Source organism: Sorex araneus, chromosome X (assembly GCF_027595985.1).
Source record: "Sorex araneus isolate mSorAra2 chromosome X, mSorAra2.pri, whole genome shotgun sequence".
NCBI classification, from domain to species: domain Eukaryota; kingdom Metazoa; phylum Chordata; class Mammalia; order Eulipotyphla; family Soricidae; genus Sorex; species Sorex araneus.
In genome coordinates this window covers 207,142,153-207,164,939 of record NC_073313.1, presented here as the reverse complement: position 1 = coordinate 207,164,939, position 22,787 = coordinate 207,142,153, and the positions used below count along the sequence as shown (strand labels likewise).

The 22,787-nt window shown below is 45.7% G+C and overlaps 1 protein-coding gene across 2 annotated transcripts; it reads right to left on the bottom strand.

Annotated features, from left to right (window-relative positions):
* Positions 1 to 3,881: 3,881 nt before the first annotated feature.
* CDCA7 (cell division cycle associated 7) lies at positions 3,882 to 22,371 on the bottom strand. 2 transcript variants are annotated; one of them, XM_004601163.2, is made up of 10 exons: positions 22,253 to 22,371; positions 18,619 to 18,744; positions 17,963 to 18,199; positions 14,470 to 14,697; positions 12,684 to 12,761; positions 9,328 to 9,534; positions 8,619 to 8,756; positions 6,831 to 6,980; positions 5,978 to 6,114; positions 3,882 to 5,293 (listed from the first exon to the last, which is right to left on the bottom strand). In XM_004601163.2, the coding sequence occupies exons 1-10, from the start codon at positions 22,271 to 22,273 to the stop codon at positions 5,263 to 5,265; spliced, it is 1,353 nt and encodes a 450-aa protein (XP_004601220.2). In that variant the 5' UTR covers positions 22,274 to 22,371; the 3' UTR covers positions 3,882 to 5,262. The 2 variants fall into 2 exon arrangements, with proteins under 2 accessions (XP_004601220.2, XP_004601221.2); XM_004601164.2 differs by lacking the exon at positions 17,963 to 18,199.
* Positions 22,372 to 22,787: the final 416 nt, after the last annotated feature.

Below are 22,787 nucleotides of genomic sequence, written 5' to 3'. Positions count from 1 at the left end.
AGTGTTAAGATGCATGCATATGGCCAGCCCTTGTCTGATCCCTGGCACAAGTGTCTGTTCCCTCTCCTGGCACTGCCCAGTACAGGCCTGGATGCCCCCATGCCCAAGCAGGCCAGTGTGAATTTTCCTCAGCCGGAAGAAATGTCCTATGACCAGTTGGCAGACCCAGTTGTCTGAGAATCACTGGGAGGGGCCCCTGGCCCTGTGAGCACCAACTGGAAGACCCCCAAATAAAGAAACAAATGAGAAAAATAAGTCGCAAAAAAGTTAAACAGTAGGCAGATTTCCTGCAACTGCACACCAATTTCTAAAACCCGGTTTTCTGGAAAAGCAGAATCCAGGTGCCTAAAAGCCTGTTCCCTGGCAGGCGAAGCTCTTTCCATTCCTCAGAAGTACCTCTCACCTTCTATAATCAAATTATTAGAATTCTTGGGGGTTACTCTAATCATCACACAGGTAAAATTTATTTAATGTCCTTTTCTCTCTCTCCCCAATACTGAAAAATAAGATAATAGACTCTATCTCCATAATTCTACTTAGTCATTTAGTTCAGTCGCATCTGTTTATCATGATTCGCAAGAATCTGGCTGGCAATGAATGTGGTAGGATGCATCTGCATAAAGGAATTTTATTTACATATTTTTTTCTTCTTAAACACTAGGATATTTAAGAAGGCCATGTCTTGGAAATTCAGAGACAAGCTCCAATAGGATTATTTTTAAAAAGCCATGCTGGATAGTCTTCAAGATATACCATTTACAGCTGAGGACCAGGCTATTAAAGGACATATATCAGATAATAAGAAAAAAAACTAAAATACTTCTTCCTTTAAATATGACTTGCCTACTAAGCATGCACGAAAAAAATCTGACTTTTTTAGCATGAGTTCCCAGTACAAACTGTTCCTGGGTGTTTGAGTAGGAGAAAATCATTCTCTGCATCTTTGTTTTTAAAGTTTAATTATGTTTCTAAATGACAGCATATTTCAAAATTTCTTTATAAAATAATGTTTGTCTCTCATATACATGGCTAGGTGGAAAAGACAGAAGTTCAAAGTGGTATGCCCTTGTTTATCTGAAAAAAAGCAACTATACATGTATGTCAGTATACATATGCATATATGATAAAATAATTTTTAAAAGTACTATTTAAATTCTAAAGCAAAGTAAAACAAATGAAACTTGCAAAGTATCAAGTTAGTGACTTAATCACCCAGAGAAACAGTTTGAAATGATGTTGAAAGCACGGCAATGAATTTACCAAAGGACTTGCACCTAAACAAAAAAATTTTAACTGGACTCAAAAGACAGTGGTTTCAGAATTATATTGGATTATTCTGAATCTACATATAACTATTAACATGTAATTCCTTATATATAAGCTTTTATATCAATTGTCTATTACCATTAAGATTTGTATATGATGACCGTGTACTTTGCATCAGGGAAGCCTGGGTTCAATCCCTGTCACCACAGTGCCCTGATCACCAGTGGAAGCCACCCAGGAGCAAAGCCCTAGAGCCATAAGGCAAACTTCCCCCAAACACCGTCAGTTGTCCGAGCATCTTTTTAGTGATCCTTGTGCGTTAGACTTCAAATGGTAACACTCACACTAGCTGCAGTGCTGTGGGATTTGATAGTAGAGCTGCCGAAACAGTGAATACTCGGCACACACGGGGGCTATACCAGGCATCAAACTTGTAGCCTCAAGCTTAGAAGACAGCCTCTGAGCCATCTCTCGGCCCCTTTGGATACTCTCAATGACTAAGATGTGTGTATTGCTATAAGAGAACACCAAAATGCTAATGACTTTCCTTTGTTCCTAACCCTTAACCTCCAAGTCTTCAATATCTAGATGAAGGCACCAAGCTGGAACACCCCAATGTACTACAACCAAGACTCCTGCTTTCATATTCCCAGATGCCCCGTTCCCCCCCCCCACCCCCGCCGGCCTTCCCACAGCCACTCCCAGCTAGGGGCCCTCATCTCAAAAACACACCTTCTGGGGCTAGAGTGTAGCACAGTGGGTAGGGCATTTGCCTTGCACATGGCCGACCCAGGTTTGATTCCAGTATCCCATATGGTCCCCCGAGCACTGCCAGGAGTAATTCTTGAGTGCAAAGCCAGGAGTGACCCCTGTGCATCGCTGGGTGTGACCCAAAAATGCAAACAAAAAAAAGAAAAGAAAAAAACACCTTATTTGTGGTCAGAGGGATAGTATAGCATGTAGAGCACACTTCTCTTGCAGCCAACCCGGTTTTGATCCCTTGCATCCCATATGGTCCCCCAATCACCTCCAGGGGCAATTCTAGAGTGCAAAGCCAGGAGAAACTGTTGGGCATCACCAGTGATGGCCAAAAACCAAAAACAAACAAAAATAAAACGAACAACAAAAACCCCACTCACTCCCACCTTCTTTGAAGTTCTTGTCCTCCTATCTTCCTTCCCAAACACTATAGTTACCCAAGGATTCTCCTAGGACTCTGGAACCTGCAGTTAAAGGACTCAAGAGTCCAACACCGTGTATGAAATGTTCCAGTTCCTGGCTTCCTACATGCCTTGTGTGCAGGGCTGGCGGATGGGGGGCTAGGGGGGAAGGAGCCCACCTTCTCCTTTCAGTACCTGATCTCTCCATCTCCTCTCCAACTTGGTGCTTTCCCCCCAACACAGTATGCAAATAACCCCATTCCCCACATCCCCCATTTTTATATTAAACCATGGAGAGGCAAACCGAGGCCATTTCTGTACTGGAGTTCTGAGCTGCAAGGCTGGGCTGCAGAGGTCTGCAGTGGGGTGAGAGAGGAAGAGCGGGCCTCCCTGGGTCAGGCAGAGCTGGCTGACTGAGCACTGTTCTAAGATGGCACTTCAATGCTGGAAAAGGCACAAGAACAGGCCAGCTACTATTCCACTCAGAGGATTCAGAATGCTTTCAGGTTTTTATCATCTTTCTTCCAGTTGGATAGTAAATCCTGTAAGCAAACCATTTGGTCCCCTGGGGTCCTCCAGGAGTGATCCCTGAACATAGAGCCGGGGTAAACCCTGAGCCCTGAGCACCCACAAACCAACCAACCAGTAATACCCATTTTTTTGGGGGGAGATCAATACCAGCTGGTTCGATTCATTGAGCTTTTTGTTTTCACAAATGCATGCATAAGAATGGATCTGAGAGGAAAATTCCAGATAAGCAAGAGCAGCAGAAAGTCAGTTAGATTGTAAAAACCTTGGGCTGTCTGCCATAATGGCAACGTGCTTTATTTATTTACAACTTTCCAAATAGGCATAATAATAATTCATGTTGTAGAAAAAGACAGTAGCTGGAGCTGGTGGAAAGGCTGTAGGTCGATCAAGTCCCCACCTACAGAGGGCTCCGGACCTTTCGGCCAGGTCTCTTTTGTCTTTAGATTCAGTCCAACAAGCCCTTAAATGTCAAATGAAGGATAAGGCAGCCAGATGCTGTGAAATCGCTTAGTTCTCGGATTGGTAAAGGGAAGCGGAAAAGAAAACCACTTTGTGAAAAACACATAAGCACATTTCAACTGTCTCATCACAACTGTTACGTTTTACCACCAAGTCAGACTCTGTTCCAATGAAGTAGCTCTTGACCGTCAGAAACTAAAGCCCAAAGGAGGACATCAGAAAAGGCATGTTTTTTTGCTTACACTCGGTGGGAGAGAGGGGAGACACCCGATGCAGGAGGACTGAACAACCAAGGGAGGAAGGAGCCAGAGGTGCGGCTGCAGTGACACAGCACGTGTCTATACTGAGGAGGCTCTGAGTTCGAGTCCTGTCACTGCAGCCACCCACATGGCTGGGCAGAGCCTCTACAACAACAGGAAAAAAAGGGGGGGAATAAATGCAGACAAACTGTAGCAAAATGTTTTTATTATTACAATCAAAACCCTTGTACACAAGCAATACAGTTCAAAAGCGCTATTTACACAGTGACTCAAGGCCCGACTTTGCACCCAGTGCCCAGCGGGCATGGCAATCAGCTGCGGGAGCAAAGTGGGCACCCCCAGCACTGAGCTGCACCCCGTCTCTCACCCAACAGTATTACCACCATGACCATTATTATGGGTGCCATGACATGACACATGAAATTAGCTCCACAATGAAACTGGAAGAGAGTCAAGTCAACCAACTGCTGAGGTCACTTGACTCCAAAAAAAGGGCACATCGCATTGTTAGAAAAGTGCTTAAGTCCCTGAGCCCTGCACTGAGCTTACTATTCCTCGAGAAAGCAAAAACTGGGCCAGGGAGAAAGTATGGGGTTGATGGGGAGCTAAGGAGCTTGCCTTCCACGTGGCCCATCCCATTGGATCCCCAACTGCATGAACCTCCCAAGAATTCAGCAGGAGTAGCCCCCAGTAGCCCCAGGTGTGGTCCTACACTAAAAAAAAAAAATTTAAGGACAAAAGAAATCATAAGCTCATGTTAATTATCAATGCTCTGTGCAAAACAGCCAAAAAGTTTACTGAAGACACCCTTGCAATGTAACTGGCATACACCTGGTAAACTATAATTATACTAGAATACCAGGAATTCAAACCAAATTGTAGGCAAAGTCTCTTCATTCTCATTTCCCAGTGCCTTCTCTACGATAGCTTTAAGTCAGACCTGGCTTATGAACCTTGGGGCCACTGAATGCCAGATATAGCACTTAGCATCACAGTGGAAGAAATGAGTGGCAGTGAAGTCTCAACAGGACCATTCACGTCATCACATCAGCACAGTACATGAACAGTCCACGAGGGAGCCATCTAAAGTACTATATGCCATTTTCCAGCAATTAGCCTCATTTTCCCAAATGGCTTTAAGACCTTGACTCTGTTAGAACTAAACCATATTCAGTGTTTTTCTGTAAACAAGTTAAGGCTGGTCTCTGGAATCTAGTAGAAGTACTTAACATGAGAACTGTGTTTCTAAGTGCTAGATTTTACAGTGGATTCCAGGGCCATTTCAACACCAAAGAAATCAAATGTGCTTTCATGAAATGGCCATTTAGAAAGGACTCAGAAATGACATGGTAGGACACAGGGGGGCTGGGGGCAAAGGCTAAAGGAAAGCAAAAGAGAACCTGCAGGAGGCCTAAGCATAGCTAGCAAATACCCCCGTGATGCTCAGAAACACAAGAGTCCCTTGATCTAAGCATCCTATAAAACAGGCTGATGCGTCAAAATTCCAAACTCTGGTTTCAATCACAAGAAAAACGGAAAACTTGAACAAGATGGTAAAAGGCAGGCAGTGATGGATCTCCCAAGCATTATGCTTGCATTTCAAATTCCTGTTTCAGACTAAAAGAGAAAGCGGAGTAAGTCAGAACAGTCATCAAAAGAACAGAACTCTTTCAAAAACCCAATTTACTTTCTCAGAAATGTTCGGGAACCAGAGAACTAGTGTAGCAAGTGAGATGCTTGCCTTGCATGCAGCTGAGTCGAATCTGATCCCTGGCACGCCACATGATCCCCTGAGCCCCACTAGGAATGACCCTGAGCACAGAGCCAGGAGTTAGGACTGAGCACCAGAGAGAGAGCTGGAGAACCTTCAAATGTGGCCCCCAAATAAAAAATAAGTAAAATTAAAATACTTATATTTCTACATTGGGTCAGGCACACACACTTTAATCCTACAACTTTATTTATAATCGTGCAACGGTGGAACATTTTTGTTTGGGCAGTATCTGATGGGGCTCAGATGACTATGCAGTGCCAGGGGTAGAAGCAGAGACTCCTGCATGTACACCGGTGCTCAGCTAAGGGGTCTCTCCAGCCTCTTGACCCTTTACAACCTGCCCGTCCCCCACCCCCCATCTCCACCACCAATACCCACAGGTCACCACCACCCAGATGAAGATACAAAAGGTTTCAAACGTCCCCAGGGCCCCAACTTCCCTTCTAGCCAATACACAGACAAGCTTTCTTCCCAAAGAGAATTACTCATCTATGGGCACAAGGGGCATGGAGGCAGCGCAGCCTTACCTTTTCAAGTACGCATGCACATTCCCAAAGCCGTGATACTTGGCTAGATACACAAGGACCCCCGTGGCACAGCGCCCATCTCGCTGCCGACAGAAACTGCAGTTGCAGATTCCACGACATGGCGGGCAATGCCAGTTCTGCAGGAGGAAAGGCAAGAGAAAATCAAGTCTTATCACCCTTTACTTATACACTCTCTCATTTAACCTTTGGAAGAGGTGCCATTGGTTTCACTTAAATCCTTTTTGCAGAACTGGCAGCTGGGGTCCTGCGTATGCAGAGATGCCTAAGGGTACTAGTGTTATCTTTCCAGGGCATTAACCCTGGGGGGTTCCAGCATACAACCTGCCCACTAGCCCCTTTAAGATAGCCCCCGGGCTCCTATACAACATCTCTGTATCTTATATTAAACAACAAAAGGAGCATGGTTATCATTAGCTGTGCCTTATGTTCCCTGTGATAGCACAGCGGGTAGGGCGTTTGCCTTGCACGCGGCCGACCCGGGTTTGATTCCTCTGTCCCTCTCGGAGAGCCGGCAAGCTACCCGTAGCATATTCGATATGCCAAAAAGTTAACAAGTCTCACAATGGAGACGTTATTGATGCCTGCTCCAGCAAACTGATGAGCAACGGGATGACAGTGGTACAGTGATACCGTGATAGGAAGTCTCACAGCAAGCCACCAGGGAGAGCTGGAGAATAAACTTCCCCTGAATAGACAAGGTTCCATCACCGTCCAGTACACTATGAATTGATCTGCCACCCCCGGAAGCCACAGCAATTCACAGCACAGTCACTCCCACCCTCTCTTTCCTGCATTCATCCTGACAGCACTGGCCCCCCTTCAAGGTTCTCACCGGATCCAGCAGAGCATCCTTCACCTCCTCCCCATATCGGTTTCGAAGGCAGGGACCACAGAACTGGCCTCGAACCCCCCAGCACTCAGGGTTTCGGCAGTTTGTTTTGGTATCAATCGTTTTCTGGCGGCACTGATGACAAGTAGAGCCCTACAAATGAGAAGCAGAGAAGAAAACAAAAACAAAAACCTTTCTTATGTATTTGCCTTGTGTAACAACGTGGACACAACTAGAGGGGGTCCTACTACCTGAAGTCAGTCCGGAGACAGACACTCACTGGAGGACGGATGCCACCGCTATGTGGGATAGTGAAGCAAAGGACGGGACCAGAAACAGCCAAATGCAAACAGACCCTTGAACTGAGACTCAACCGAGGTCTCCAGCCGGGAGAGGGAGTATGGGACCTAATGGACTCACAGCAGAGGGACTTGGTAATTCGGTGTCATGGGTGCTCTGGAAAAACATATTTAAGGGTAGTGTGAAATTATACCCCTAAACATAAAACCCTGTAAACCAATGACCTCAATTTTCAGTTTTGTTTTTCATTGGGGCCACGCCTGGAAATACTCAGGGGTAACTCATGGCTCTACATACAAGAATTACTCCTGGCGGTGCTCAGGGATGCTGGGAATCAAAACCAGAGACTAGGTCAGCCACTTGCAAGGCAAGCGCCGACCTGCTGCACTATTGCTCTAGCGCCCCCAAAAAGGCAGACTTAAGAATGTCAGACTTGGGGCTGGAGTGATAGCACAGGGGGGTAGGGCGTTTGTCTTGCATGCAGCATCCCATATGGTCCCCCACGCACTGCCAGGAGTAATGCCTGAGTGCATAAGCCAGGAGTAACCCCTGAGCATCACTGGGTATGACCCAAAAAGGAAAAAAAAAAAAAGTCAGGCTGGGAAGATAGACTAGAGCACAAACTGCAGGTTAGATTCCCAGCACTGCATGAAGCAACCCCCAGACTGCAGACTGGCATGGCCCCAAAACCAAAATTTAAAAACAATAACCAATAAAATAAGAAAAAGGTTCTTTGTGGAGAGTCCAATCTAGCTTACATCCTTATACTGTATGTATCAAGGCAAGAGAATTCATCCCACTGGCAAGCAACAAACATTACATACAGCCAATATTATCAAAACTTTAGTTTTTCAAAAGGGAAAAATTTTGTTTTGTTTTTAGGCACACCTGGCAGTGCTCAAGGTTTACTCCTGGTCCTGTGCTCAGGGCTCATTCCAGGCAGAGCTTATGGGACCTGTGTGTGCTGCAGATTGAAACAGGGTCAGCAACACAAAGCAAGCACCTTCACCTCTATTTATCCAGCCCTAAGAGAAGAGATCTGATCATGCCAAAATATATAACCAGATTTTTTTTCTTTTCTGGTGGAGGTGGAGACAGACCCCCCACGCATGTTCCTCTGGGGCACTCCTGGCAGTTTCTGAGGAATTGGGTATTTAACTTGGGGATCCTGCACGCAGAGCATGTGCTCAGCCTCATAAGCTGCTCTCTGGTTCGCCAATTTCTTTTGCACTGTTAGAATCTACCATGTTCCTGGGAAGCTCCATGCGTGGAACACATTCACACAGCAATTCTGTGTAGAACAAGTCACATGCTGAACAGGAAACATTGATGACTGGGGTGAAGCCTTACAGAGGCTCAGTGCCCCAGGATACCCCAAACTCTTTCTATCATATATCAAACACACGTGTGTGCCTGAGACCTTTAGAACATGAGCCAAGCCCAAAAGACTTCTCCTTCCCCTTCCTACAGCTGCTCTCTTGAGGCTCTTACCGACGAACTGCTATAGATCTTCTCTCGAGAATTGCTGCAGATATTCTCCAACTCCTCCTCTGTGATCTCCTCCACGGGGCGGATGATATGTGGAAGGGTCATGGAACCAGGACGGCGACTCCTGGGCATGTCATCATCCTGCGAACCGAGAAACCCAGAGCAGCGCTGTTACTGGCCCTTTCCCTCTTTGCACCTCGGGACCCAGATTCTTAATTTCTTTGCAGAGAATTTAATCTGGAAATCTTTGTTGGAGCTTATAGGGACCACAGGGGGGAAAGGGGCAAGCCCTAAGTCACCGTGAGGGTAAGGGGACATCATGGAAATAATCCCCCACAGGAAGAAAAAGTCAAAGAAAAACTTGACTCTGCTGCTAACTCATTATCTACCCAGTACAGTTGTGAGCAGTGTGAGGGCAGTGAATATGGATGATCAGGCATGAAGGCAGTCCTGAGATGTGCGTATCAGGGTCATGCGTGTGGTATTGGGTCTAAAACAGGAGCAAAGACAAACGTGCATGGGTCAACGTGGTAACACAGAGGAGAGGATGCTTGCCTTGCATACAGCCAACCTGGATTTGATCCCCAGCACCCCATATGGGACCCAGAGCACTTTCAGGAGTGATTCCCAAGTGCAGAGCCAGGAGTAACCTCTGAGCACTGCTGGATGTGGCTCAAGACCAAAACAAAAACAAAAAAAAAGCCAAACTCACGTTCATGAAAGCGTCCATAGTCTTCCTCCTCCTCACCAACATGTACTTGTCCTCCTCCTCCTCCTCCTCTTCCTCCTCTTCTGTGGGGAGCACCCCGAGGGAGCCCAGGATACGGGAGCGGGCCCTGGTGAGGGGCCGAACTCTCCGCTCAGAGTGTCTTCTGGAAATCACACCTGAGAATGTGCGCCTTCGAGGTGTCTTTGCTTGCTAAACAAAACATGTAGGAGGAAACCCATTTATTCCACAGTGACGAGAAGGGGACCCACTTCTACTTTCTTTGGACCTTTCCTGAATGACCAGGAAGCTCCCCCAAATCAGGTATCTGTCCGAATTGTGCTTTTGTAGTGCCAAGCTCAGCTGCTTTAAATCTGAGCCGTGACCCATTTACTCTTCTATTCAATAAAGATGCAAGAATGGATCTCATGGCACATATGCTGCCCGAGCCCATGTGTTGCTTGTGCCCATGTGGCCAAGCACATGTGGTGCCCGCCTCTCCCCTCTTGAGATGTGTACTTTCCTATCTAATGCTGGGATGTGTGTAGGGGCTCTCTCTGCCCTTGGTGAAGCCTGGGTTCTCTCTTAAGCACGCTACTTTCTCTGTCTCCTTCCCCTTCCTAAAAATCTCCAAATAGAATCTCATGTTCCAAGAAAACTTTTTCAAATTAAAAGAAAAAAACTTTTTCAGCACACTGAGTCTTGGGCCACAGAGATGGCTCCAAAGACTGGATTTTTCAGTCTTTGCATGTTGGAGGCAGGGGGTCCACCAAATTTTATACTTAATACCTCTAGGAGCAATCACCAAGCTAGAAGCAGGCCTCCAGCACCACTGGGTTTGGCACAACTCTCCCCCACGAAAATGATCAAGAACACTGCACATCTCTTGATCCCTATTCCTAGCTGCATCAGGATAAAGGTACAACACATGGTTTTCTTTCTCCCGGTCCTTGCTTGCAGGCCTTATATGACCTCAGGGAAAGAAGTCCTCCCCCACTCCTTTTTTTTTTTTTTTTCAGTTATAGTTAGATATAATATTTGTTGTCCAGGAAAACCGCTCTACATGCCTTTTAGACCCAGTTTCATCAGTAGTTACTTTGTTTCTTAACATGAGTTGATAGGAAGTATTCTTTTTTTTTTTTTTATTTTTTTTTTAATTTATTTATTTTTAATTAGAGAATCACCGTGAGGGTACAGTTACAGATTTATACACTTTTGTGCTTATATTTCCCTCATACAAAGTTCGGGAACCCATCCCTTCACCAGTGCCCATTCTCCACCACCTGTAAACCCAGTGTCCCTCCCACCCTCCCCAATCCCATCTCCCCCCCACCCCACCCTGCCACTGTGGCAAGGCATTCCCTTCTGTTTTCTCTCTCTAATTAGCTGTTGTGGTTTGCAATAAAGGTGTTGAGTGGCCGCTGTGCTCAGTCTCTAGCCCTCATTCAGCCCGCAACTCTCTTCCCCCACATGGCCTTCGACTACAATGTAGTTGGTGATCGCTTCTCTGAGTTGACCTTTCCCCGGAACGTGAGGCCAGCCTCGAAGCCATGGAGTCAACCTCCTGGTACTTATTTCTACAGTTCTTGGGTGTTAGTCTCCCACTCTGTTATTCTATATACCATAGATGAGTGCAATCTTTCTATGTCTGTCTCTCTCTTTCTGACTCATTTCACTCAGCATGAAACTTTTCATGCCCATCCACTTAACTACAAAATTCTTGACCTCCTTTTTTCTAACAGCTGCATAGTATTCCATTGTATAGATGTACCAAAGTTTCCTCAACCAGTCATCCGTTCTGGGGCATTCGGGTTTTTTCCAGATTCTGGCTATTGTAAACAGTGCTGCGATGAACATACATGTGCAGATGTTGTTTCGATTGTACTTTTTTGCCTCTCTGGGATATATTCCCAGCAGTGGTATTGCTGGGTCAAATGGGAATTCAATATCTAATTTTTTGAGAGTCGTCCAAATTGTTTTCCAGAAGGGCTGAACCAGTCGGCATTCCCACCAGCAGTGAAGAAGGGTCCCTTTCTCCCCACATCCTCTCCAACAGCGGTTGCTTTTGTTCTTTTGGATGTGTGCTAGTCTCTGTGGTGTGAGGTGGTATCTCATGGTTGTTTTGATCTGCATCTCTCTGATGATTACTCCCCCACTCCTTTTTGCACCACAATTTGTAGTGCTCAGGGAACCGTGCAGTGCCCAACCTACTGAACTATACACATGCTTTGCCTGTAAGAGGCCAGGGCTAGTCCCCAGCAGAACCAAGGGTCCCCTGAGCAAAGCCTGAAGCAATTCTGAGCATAGGGCCAAGGAGCCCCTACACACCACTGGGTGATAACCCTCCCCCCCACCCCCACAGCCCAATCTAAAATAATAAGCAAGTCTAGTATTATATACCCACCAAACAGGAGGAATGTGCTAAACTGGGGATTAAAAAGAAAAACATGGAGCTGGATCTATAGTATGGCAGGTAGGGTATTTGCCCTTTGCATGCAGCTGACCAGGGTTTGATGTTGGCATTTCATCGTATTCCCTGAACATGGCCTGGAGTGATCCCTCATCACAGAGCTAGGAGTAAGCCCTGAGCATCACCAGGTGTGGCCTCAAAACGAGTAACAATATGAACCCCTAAAAGAGCTCAAGGGGCTGAACAAACATTTTGTATGTAGGAGGCCTGGCTAAAACCCAATACCACATAGTCCCCACTAAGCACCTTGGGGAGAAATCCCTGGGTACTGAGCAAAAAGTAACCCTCAAGTACAGAGTACAGCCCCCAAACTAAAATAAATAAACAAATAAACATGTTTCAACCTTTCAACCCTGCTTTTTCTGGTCAGGTGTGAAGAAATAACAATGAAAGAAATGAAAGGGGGTCTGAATGCCACTGAGGTAGGGGCACAGGGAGGGTACGCCAATCTCAGGGCAAAGGCATCAGAGAGGCATCAACAGCACACCAAAGAAGAAAACTGGGCTTTACAATACCCTGATGGGGCCAGAAAGGTAGCACAGAGGTTAAGACACTTGCCTTGCATGCTGGTGACCCAGTTCAAACCCCAGCACTGCATATGGTCCTAGGAGCCCCTTCAAGAGTAAGCCTGGAGCACCACCATGTGTGAAACCAAAATCAAACAAAGTACTCTAGCTGTAGGGGCCACAGAGATCTATACTTACACTACCCCTGCACACAGCTGATTCAGGTCAATCGCTGGCATTACATATGGTCCCCTGAAGTCCATCAAGTGTGATGCCCAAAGACAGCCAAGAGTAAGTCCTGAAACCCTTAAATGACATCCTAAGAAATCTACCACACATGTGCCCCAAACAGAATCTTTTCCTAAGAGAAAAAGATTTGCACTTACCGAGCGGGGAACAGGCAGGGTGTGCCTTCTTGGGAAGGAGCCGGGGAAACCCTCTAATTCTGCCATTAATTTTGCCAGCTAAAGGGACAAAAGTAAACAAATCAGGGGTTAGAATAACTGCAAATGAGCAACTTCTGGAAATTATGGTAGCATTATCACAAAGAGTTTCTGATTTCCCCAATACATTTACCTAGGTTTTCATAGATTTGTTTTTCCCCTCCAAGGTTTAGTTTAACAGTATAGAAAGTTCTTGGTAAACTTAGAATTGAATTGCTGTATGACCCAGCAATTCCACTTTTGGGCATCTACTCCAAGGACATAGAAACTGTCAAAAGGACATATGTACACTGTATATTCATTGCCGTGCTGAGTACAACATCTAAAATATAGAATCAACCCAAGTATCCAATAACAGATGAATGGGTTCTGAAGATATGGCATAGATACACAATATAGCTGCAAGAAACGATAAAATCATGTAATTTGCTGCAACCTGGCGAGACCTGGAAGATACCACATTGAGTAAAGTAAGCCAGAAGAAGGACAAACAGAATGATCTCACTTATCTCTGAAATATAGGATACTCGATGAAGAAATGTATTGTAGAAAAGGGGACGCCTAGATCATTCTTGAGCCCAGTGTAATTTAGAGAAAAGAATAGAGAAGGAAAGAAATCAAGGGGGAGAGAAGAGAACGGGAAGTATTAAGGAAACAGGCATCAAGGCTTCAGTATCCAAACCACAGAGTCAACAACACTGAAAACATGAGATCTAACCTGCAACCACTGGAACTCCCGTCCAACAGACAGGTGGAGGATGGGGCAGGGCTGGGGCTGGGGGTGGCTATGAGAACTAGCGGAGGGAAGTTGACACTGGTCGTAAATTAGTGTTGAAATATCATATCCCTAAAACTCAACTACTAATATCTTTGTAAATCAGCTTCTTTCTTTTCCTTTTAAATCTTTTATTAGGGGCTGGAGCAATAGCACAGCGGGTATGGCGTTTGCCTTGCACATGGCCGACCTGGGTTCGATTTCCAGTATCCCATATAGTCCCCTGAGCACCACCAGGAGTAATTCCTGAGCGCAGAGCCAGGAGTAACCCCTGTGCATTGCCAGGTGTGACCCAAAAAGAAAAAAAAAAATCTTATAAAGTTGTTCACAATCATTGATTTACACTAATTTCAAGACGAATCCCACCACCATGACACCCTCCCACCACTCTTATTTCAAAGCTTCCCACCACCACACCAGCCTGGCCCACAGGTAGATGCTAGATAATTTATTCTGTATTGCTAGTTATGACTAGTACATAAGATATGTGTAAGGGTCTATCTCATTATTCAACAAAAAAGAAAAAAAATAGTATGAGATATCATGCCGCCTTAAAAATTTAAATAATTGGGGTCCAGAGCCATCTCTACAGTGAGCTGCTCGGTTCGGAGATTCATTTGAGTCTCCGGATTATAGCCGTTAAGGCACTTAAATAGCAGCCAGAGGCAGTTCGTGGACATGCCAGCCAGAACCCAGAAGGGAGGAGAGATAAGACCTTTCATTCCCGGCCACCGGTTCCCCGTACCTGCGCTATTCAGCGAATTTAGCCTCTTAAAGTCACAGTTTCTTAACTAAACTTTTTAATTACTAAAAAAATTAGGTAGTTTGAAAAGAAATGCAAATTAAAAGTGCACATTAGGTCGGCTCGCCACCTTGCTGAAAAACATTCATTCTTAGAACACAAATCGCTTAGCAGGAAGTCAGATAGTGCCATGTTCCAAGCTGGATACCTACCATCGCTTTGTTTTGCTTTATATTTAAAGCCCTTCTCTCCAGGAAGTTCATGCCACTTTCATCTTCTGAATCCGAAGTGGGGTCCGTCACAGAGGGTTCGGGGGACGCTGCTTTCTGCGGGGCGGCTCCCCTGGTGTTTCGCGTTGGAAACTTCATGGCCACACGCAGCGGTCCAGTGCGTCTACACTGACTGCGCGTCCTGCAGCCGGTTTGGTCCGACTGAGATCTCTAGTTAGAGCAAGTGATGCATTAGAACACGGATGGTCATGCCGAAGCAGCACACTGCAATACCCCTTCTCTACAAGACACTTACATCAAATACAATTTAACTGAACCCCGCCAGCTCTGAACAACATCAGGAATTCCAAATCAATACAGCAACCTAAACACAGTCTAACTCAGACCATCTGGGGAACACAGTTCCAAATAGTCTCCTCAGTAGTTCCTAGGCTGATGGACTACACCATCATTTAATATATGACTACTGAGTCACTTCTTAATATATAAAAATCCTCACTTCCTTTTAAATGTCTTGGCATGGAGGGGGAGGAGGAAAGAGAGAATCTTGAAGGACTTTTAAGCAAATCTGGATAGGAAGACAGATGTTCTCCCATAAACACGGTCTCAGTGCTTATGGCGATGTTAAACTATTATTCAAGATGTCTAAATGAAGGGCAAGAGAGAAAGAATAAGGGGTGACAGTGAAGTGCTAGCCTTCCATTCAGCTGGGTTCAATTTCCAGTACCACACACAACCTCCCCTCCCCCCCCGAACACCAAAGAAGAAAAGTAGGACTTCCATCTATTTTGTAAACTTTGATATGATACATGGAACATGAAGTCTACCCTTTTTGCCCACTTTTAGGTCTACAGATGAGTGGCTCCAAAAGCAGCCACAGTCATATGACTATCACAATCATCTCCGGAACTTTTCCATCAGCCCAAACAGAAACCAGACCCGGGACACTGCAACTCTTCATTCCCTTCCACACTCAGCTCTGGCAACCACAAATTTACCTCTGCCTCATTCAATCTGAGGACTCCAGCTGCTTTCTGGGCCATGTTTCATTTAGAGGGGGAAAAAAATCAGGGGTGGGGAGGCTGGAGTGATAGCACAGCGGATAGGGCGTTTGCCTTGCACGTGGCCAACCCAGGTTTGATCTCCAGCATCCCATATGGTCCCCTGAGCACCGCCAGGGTTAATTCCTGAGTGCAGAGCCAGGAGTGACCCCTGTGCATTGCCGATATGACCCAGAAAACAAAAAGCAAAAAAAAACTGGGGGTGGGATGGAGGGCGGGGTGGACTGGAAAGATAGTACAGTTGCTAAAGCACTTCCCTTGCACATGGCCGACCCAGGTTCAATCCCCAGCATCCCACACGGTGCACCACCAGGAGCAAGTCCTGATTGCAGAGCCAGGAGTAAGTAAGCCCTGAGCATTGCTGGGTATGGCCCAAAACCAAAAGAGTAAAATTTTTCCAATTTTCTTTATAGGGGTCTCTCCACTGGTAGCTGAAGAGAAGGACCACTGGCCATAATCCCCCACTTTCCACCGTGGTCCACTGCCTGCTCAGCTGCGTGGCTAGTAGTAAAATGCCTCAGGGCAGGGCGAAGAAGAGGAGGTGCCAAGGACCAACTCAGGCCCTCCAGCAAGCAGGGCAGAGCTGCATCCTTCTGCTCTATCTCCTTAGTTCTAAACCTTCAAACTGTTTTGTTCTGAGGGGACCAAATGGTGCCTGGGTTAGAACTATGGCGGGTTTCATCATATAAGGCCTTAACCCCTGCACTTATCTCTTTGGTGCCAAAATGTTATCATTTGGGGGAGTGGCTGGTTATACCTGGCAGTGGTCAAGGGTCTGCAATCAGGAGTGACCGTGACCAGCGAGTGACCACTACATATAGTGCCAGCGACTTCAAGTGGGTCAGCCAAACACAAGGCAAATCACAGAAGGATAAATAAAATGTAGACCCTGGCACTTCATATGGTCCCCAAATCTTCCAGGAGTGATCCTTAAACATGGAGCCAGAACACCACCAGGTGTACCCCAGCACCCCGCCCCCCCACAAAGTAGCCTATACACACAATGGGATATTATTTGGTAATAAGACAGAATTAAGTAATGGCATACATTACAAAATGGAATAACCTTAGAAATATGCTAAGTGTTTAACAGAAGACCATACATTATATAGGTCCATTCATACAGAATATTTCAGAATAGGCTTATCTATCATGACAGAAAATCAACCAGTGGTTGCCAGGAGCTGAGAATATCGGGAAAGAATATTAAATGACTTAAAGAACAGAGAGTTTCTTTGAAGGTTAATGGAAATATTCTAAAATTGATTGTGATTATGTGTGGGGGTTAAAAAAAGAGACGGAAAAAAAAAATGACACCAGGAAGTCCCAGAAATATAAGAGCCCATTTTTTTTAAACATTCAAAAATGCCTTAAATTCCCACTGATTTTTAGTAGTCTAGTGTATATTAATCAGTGTGCACAAATTGAGACTAGAAAGTGACAAAAAAGTTGGAAGGGGAAGACTTGTAATTGATTGGCATTCTCATCTTAATGTAATCAATTAATCTAAATGTAATTGACTGGCCACAATGAACAGCATCTACAAAGACTTAAAACTCTGCCCAGAAATAATTTGAACTCTAAGACAACGTGTCCATCACCATCCAGCTTAGCATCTAGCTTAGCAGGCTGGCAATATCTCCTCTATGCACTGATTTTGAGCAAGAGGACTCAGCAGAGAAGCACTGCAGGACAGCAAAGCAGGTGTTAAGATTGCTTGGCCAGGCACTCACATGCATCCGGGGCCCTAAGTGTGCAAAGCTTGCGTCAGGCCAGAAAAAAAATCAAAATGCATTTACCTGACTGTAACACACTGCTGCTTTTGTCTAGCAAATCTGGCTAAGAAACAGGCCCAGCAGCAGTGGCTGGGGGAAAACAACAGAGCTCCAAAATCAGGGAAGGCAACAAGCAACGTAACACGCAAGCCAGGCAAGAAGGAATAGTGGCAGCAGCAAAGGTCCTCCCTACTGGTCATCAGACACTCTCCAGTCCCTATGCATGAGTTCTCATAGGCGTCCCAGTACGGGCCCACTATGGCTACCAAAAGGGATCAAATTCCAGGACTGGGTACTTGAACCTGGATGAAAACAGTTCACTGAGGACAAGACAGCACCTCCGACGAGTCTACATTTCTGTGGCAATGGAAATCTGGAGGTTGGCCAACTTTCTCTTATCAGTTTCCAAATTTTCAGAGCCAACAAAATGTTCAAGACTCGCAAGTAGGAGAACTACATTAGGAAAAACCACTTTCAGATACAAACAAAATATTCTCCGTTTTTTAAGATCATGAAATACTTGCTGGCATGACCAAACTTTAAGTTCTAAAGAAAAAAAAAAACTTTTTTTAAGCTAGTAATGCCATGGCTCTAAATGTACCGTATGTCTTGATATTGGTGCAAGTTTCTCAAACTCACCATTCCATCTTGTATCTCACTTTCTGAGAAACCGAAAAATGATTCCTCGTCAGAGTCGTCATGAAAAATACTGGCCAGTTCGTTAGTGACATCTGGCCTTGGTTTCTGCAAAAATCCACAATGGTCTAATGCATCTTGCACCTCACTTTCTGAAAAGCCGCAGAAAGATTCATTATCAGAGTCCTCATAAAAAACATTTGCCAGTTCTTCACTGATATCTGACCTGAATTTAGGTTTCTGTAAAATAAATAAATAAATGCCGTTGTGCATTTTTTTCTTTCTGTTTCAAGAACCAATTTTCCATAAACCGTGCAGAGAGCAAATCACATTTACAAGTGCACTACAAGAGAATAGCTTTTGTTACAAAGAAAAATGGTTCAGAGGTTTACAAATGATTTCTGAGTTGTTATGGCAAATCATCAGGCATGTTAGGTTAGGCGACATTTCAAAAGGATAGAATAAGTAGCTAATCTACCTCCAACAATTACTACCTAGAACCAAGCAAAAAGTGAAATGAAATTACAGTGCATAGTGTATTTTCATAACGGCTGTATAGAAATGTAGGCAAAAAGCAAGCAGTTTTAATCACGCACAAAGCATTTGGGGCATTTTGAGTACTGCAGACTCAATTCTGTTTATTCTCAGGCAGCACTTACCGTGTTTGCAAAATTATCAGAAGCAAAGCTGTCACAACTGTCATCAGAGGATGACGAGGTTTCCATGGAAATCAACTTCACATACCTAAATTTCTTAAAGTTCTTCTTTACTCTGAGATCCTTTTGCTGCAAATGGAAATGGCAATGCTATTAAGTGGGGTGCTCACTATAGTATTTAACTAAAGACATCACTTCTGAGTTTAGTAGACTCAAACAGCTGGTAGATACGTCCATTTCTTAAACCACATGTAAAAAAAAAATGATTTGCAATTGCTAGCAAAAAAAAATTTTTAAACCAGGTTTAACATTCCTAAAAAGATCCCATGCAGGAATTTATTAATGACATTTATGAATTTGTTCAAACATATGTAGTGCTACACCCTTTCTACGGATCCGAAGAACCTCCAAGCTCTTACCATTATACTAAATGCCTAATGCCAAACTCCTAAAATAGGCCCCCCCTTTTTTTTTTTAATTAAACTGTACTTCTAAAAAGGAATTTCAGAAGTACAAAATGGTGAGTGATTTTTCTTTCTAAGCCAAAATCAAGCTAAGAAGGTCTTTTAATGTAAGCTATGGGCTGGCTCTGTACTGTGATGCTAATTTCCCAAGCTACAAAAACTGGGCAGGACCTTTACTTCCAAATGGCAGACTTCCAAAAAGGCCTCTTTCCAATCAGGAGGGGTTTCAGTGGTTTCAGCCCAACTCCTTACAAATTAGAGCCCTTAGCCCAGTGAGTCAATGGCACAAGGCATCAATGTTGGAAGGTCAAATAGCTCTCCTACCCCAGGGTCAAAGTCTGATTCCATTTCAGCTCCCTATTAGCCTTGTCAGATGCTGGATTTTCTTCCTTTCCTTTCCCCTGCTCAAGAAGTTAACATTCAGGGGCTGGAGAGATAGCACAGCGGGTAGGACATTTGCCTTGCACTTGGCCAACCTGGGTTTGATTCCCAGCATCCCATATGGTCCCTGAGCACCGCTAGGAGTAATTCCTGAGTACACAGCCAGGAGTAACCCCTGTGCGTTGCCAGGTGTGACCCAAAAAGCAAAAGAAAAAAATAAAATATAAGAAGTAAAACTCAACAGTCTGGCACTGCCCAACAGAAAATGCCAATAGAACCTATTCTGTCTAAAAATAAGTGTCTTGGGGCTAGAGAGATAGCACGGGGGTAGGGTGCTTGCCATGCACTTGACTGTCCCAGATTTGATCCCTGGCACACGATATATTCCCCAAGAATGCAGTCAGTAAGCCCCGAGAACAAGAAGGTGTATTCCCCAAAACAATAAACAAAATGACAATAGTAAAAAAGGTCCTTACTGCTATTTGAAGGTAGTGAGGATTTTTATTTTCAAAAATACGGCCATGGACTATACAGAACGGACTCAACATAGGAAACTTTGAAGAGAGCTTTTCTATTCTAATTCAGGCTTTTGGCTTTTTTTTTTTTTTTTGGTGCAAAAAAATAAAAGGAAGGGGCCAGAGCCATAGCGCATAGTACATAGTACATAGAGCCAGGAGTATAACCCCTGAGCATCGCAGGACGTGGCCCAAAAGCCAATAAATAAATGAGTAAAAAAGTGAGTAAGAGGGATGGAGCCCAGGTCCTCAAACATGCATGCTAAGAGAATATTATATGGCTGAGCTATATACATACCCTGTCCCTGCAGGAAACCTTGGAAGGGCAATTCTTCAATGGGTCCCACAGAAATGGTACCTATATGAGGGGCAAATGGGTCTATCCTTTCCTATGTATGTGCCTCGTTCTACAAATCATTCTTTGCTTCACCCTCTTGCAAATAAAATTATTTTCATGATGATCATCAATAACCACCATAATTCTTAGTAAGATTTTAGGGGCAAGAGAGAGAGCACAACAGGTATGGTGTTTACCTTGCAGAGGGCCAACCCACATTCGATTTCCAGCATCCCTTTTGATCTCCAAAAGATCCCTCCTCTCTGAGCACAAAGCCGGGAGTAACCCTTTGGCACAGCCGGGTGTGGCCCCAAATCAAACTCCCACCCGTCAAAAAAGTCTGTATCTTTTGCCCTTCTGGAAAGGCAGTAAAATGTAGCAGGGAGGGCCTTAAGATAGATCAAAGGGTTGAATGCATGCTTCGATGCCTGTGAGGTCTCTGGCACCACAAGCCCCGCAGGAGCAGAACCATCAGGGGCACCAGCAGGTGTGGTCTAGACACGACAAAAAGAAATGTAACAGGTGGTGCTACAAACAGTTAAAAATGGCCTCAGATGCCCCCCGTTTTCCAAAGGATGAAATTCAAGGCTCCAGAAAGGAGAACAATCTAGATTGCCCAGCGCGCAGGCCATTGTAAATTGTCAGGAAGAGAACTCTGGAACTTCAAAGATCCAGTTTGCTTGTCTGTTTATTTTCCAGGGGAAGGAAAAAGCAAATAAGCAAGACAGTCACGGTTGAGATAAACTTTTTGACAGTCAAGTAATAGTATTTACATTGTTTCTGGGTGCCTGGAATGAAATATGCTTTTTCACATTAGGTTTAACTCCTTGCAAAGGTGACCTCATTAATCTCACAAATAAGCCCAGAAAGAGGCGTAATGGGCTATTTGATGGGATCAATAAAAATTCAGGCACATTCGATTCCAAGACTAATTTGAGGGCTTTATCCTCAACCGAAAACCCAATCCCAAACACCACCCAGAGATCTGGCTCTGAAGCCACGCCCCCAGCACGCCTTTTCCCCCCCATACCCCCGCCCCGCCCAGTACCCCATCCTTCGCACCCAAGTGTCCCCCACCCTTGTTATTTATTTCAAGCCCGTCACTCGCTTTCCTTCCTACCCAGCCCCCACTCTTCTCAGCCCTCCAGGGACTGGCCCCCACCTTCCGGTTTCCGTTACGAGTAAAAAGTTGCATTCAGAGCTACGTCCTGCATCTCCAAGATTGGGGGGGCTCGGGAAGAGGACAGGAAATCAGCAAAGGGCGCGACAACAGTTTGGACCACAGGGTCCTTTTAATTACACTTGATAATCTCTGAGGATGAAAGACACCCGCCCCAAGGTGTGCAATCCAAGCTCTAAGGCCACCGCGTCAAAGCAGGAACTTTAAACTTCAAACCTATTAACCCTCTACGGGAGACTGCAAAGTTGTGAGTGCAAAAGCCGATCCCGAGTGCACCCTAAGGCTGCCCGCAGTGCACACGGGTGAGCCACCCACCAGGGTTGAACTTGTACACGGGGCAGGGTGGCATTGGGATTCATATTGCAAAGACTATTCATATTGAAAAGACTAATTCAAAGACTAATTCATATTGAAAGACTCCGTCCCGCAGGCACAATGGGGGAACCGTCAGCCCCCCCAGCTGGCCGCAGTCCTGTCCCCAGCGCACGTGCCATCTCGGGCGCACGTGGCCTCGGGAATCCCCGGAGCTGCCAAACATTCTGCAAAAGGCTGGAATCTCCAGATCGTTCTAGCGCCCTGGCAGGACCCGGGGTCCTTGATTCTGAGAAGCACCAATTGCACAAAATCTGGAACTTTATCTCCAGGGGCGCCGCCCAGAACCGCAACCAGTTGAAAGGCTGCAACTCGCTCTGCAAAGTTGCAAGGAGCCGGCCCGCACCCGGCACGGACCGCCCCCATCCCGCGCCCGCGCAGTCCTCACCGGCACGCGGCGGGTGTCCATGCTGGCGGCGGGCACCCAGGTCGGACTCGGAGCAGGTAGAGGGGAGCAGCAACGCGCGCCACGGACCCACGGCGCAGGAGTACTCGAATTCGCGCGGCTGGCGGGAAGACTGCGCACCCCTGGACAGGAGGGGCGGAGCTCGGGCCAGCGCTCCCGCGTAGGAGCGCAGGTCCTGCAAGCGGTGGTGAAGTTCCGCGAGGCCCCAAGATTCGTTCAAGCCAAAGTGAAAAGTCAAAACGGCATGATATTCTTAACTCCTCTGTGAACCTCAGAGTTTGCTAAAATCAGCTTTGCAAAAGTGGCGTTTTGCGGGTATTTAGGCGCTCTCTCTTTATGGTGCTGCGCGGTCCTGAGCGAATGGCGCGAAAATGGTTCGCTTGGCCCCCGGGGTGAGCAAACTGATTTGCATGAATTCCCGGGCCCGGGAAAGGAAACGTGCAGCCCCGAGACCTAGGGAGGGAGAAGGGGGATGGTCTAAGTGACCAGAGAGACTTAAAATCACGCCTGTTTCCCT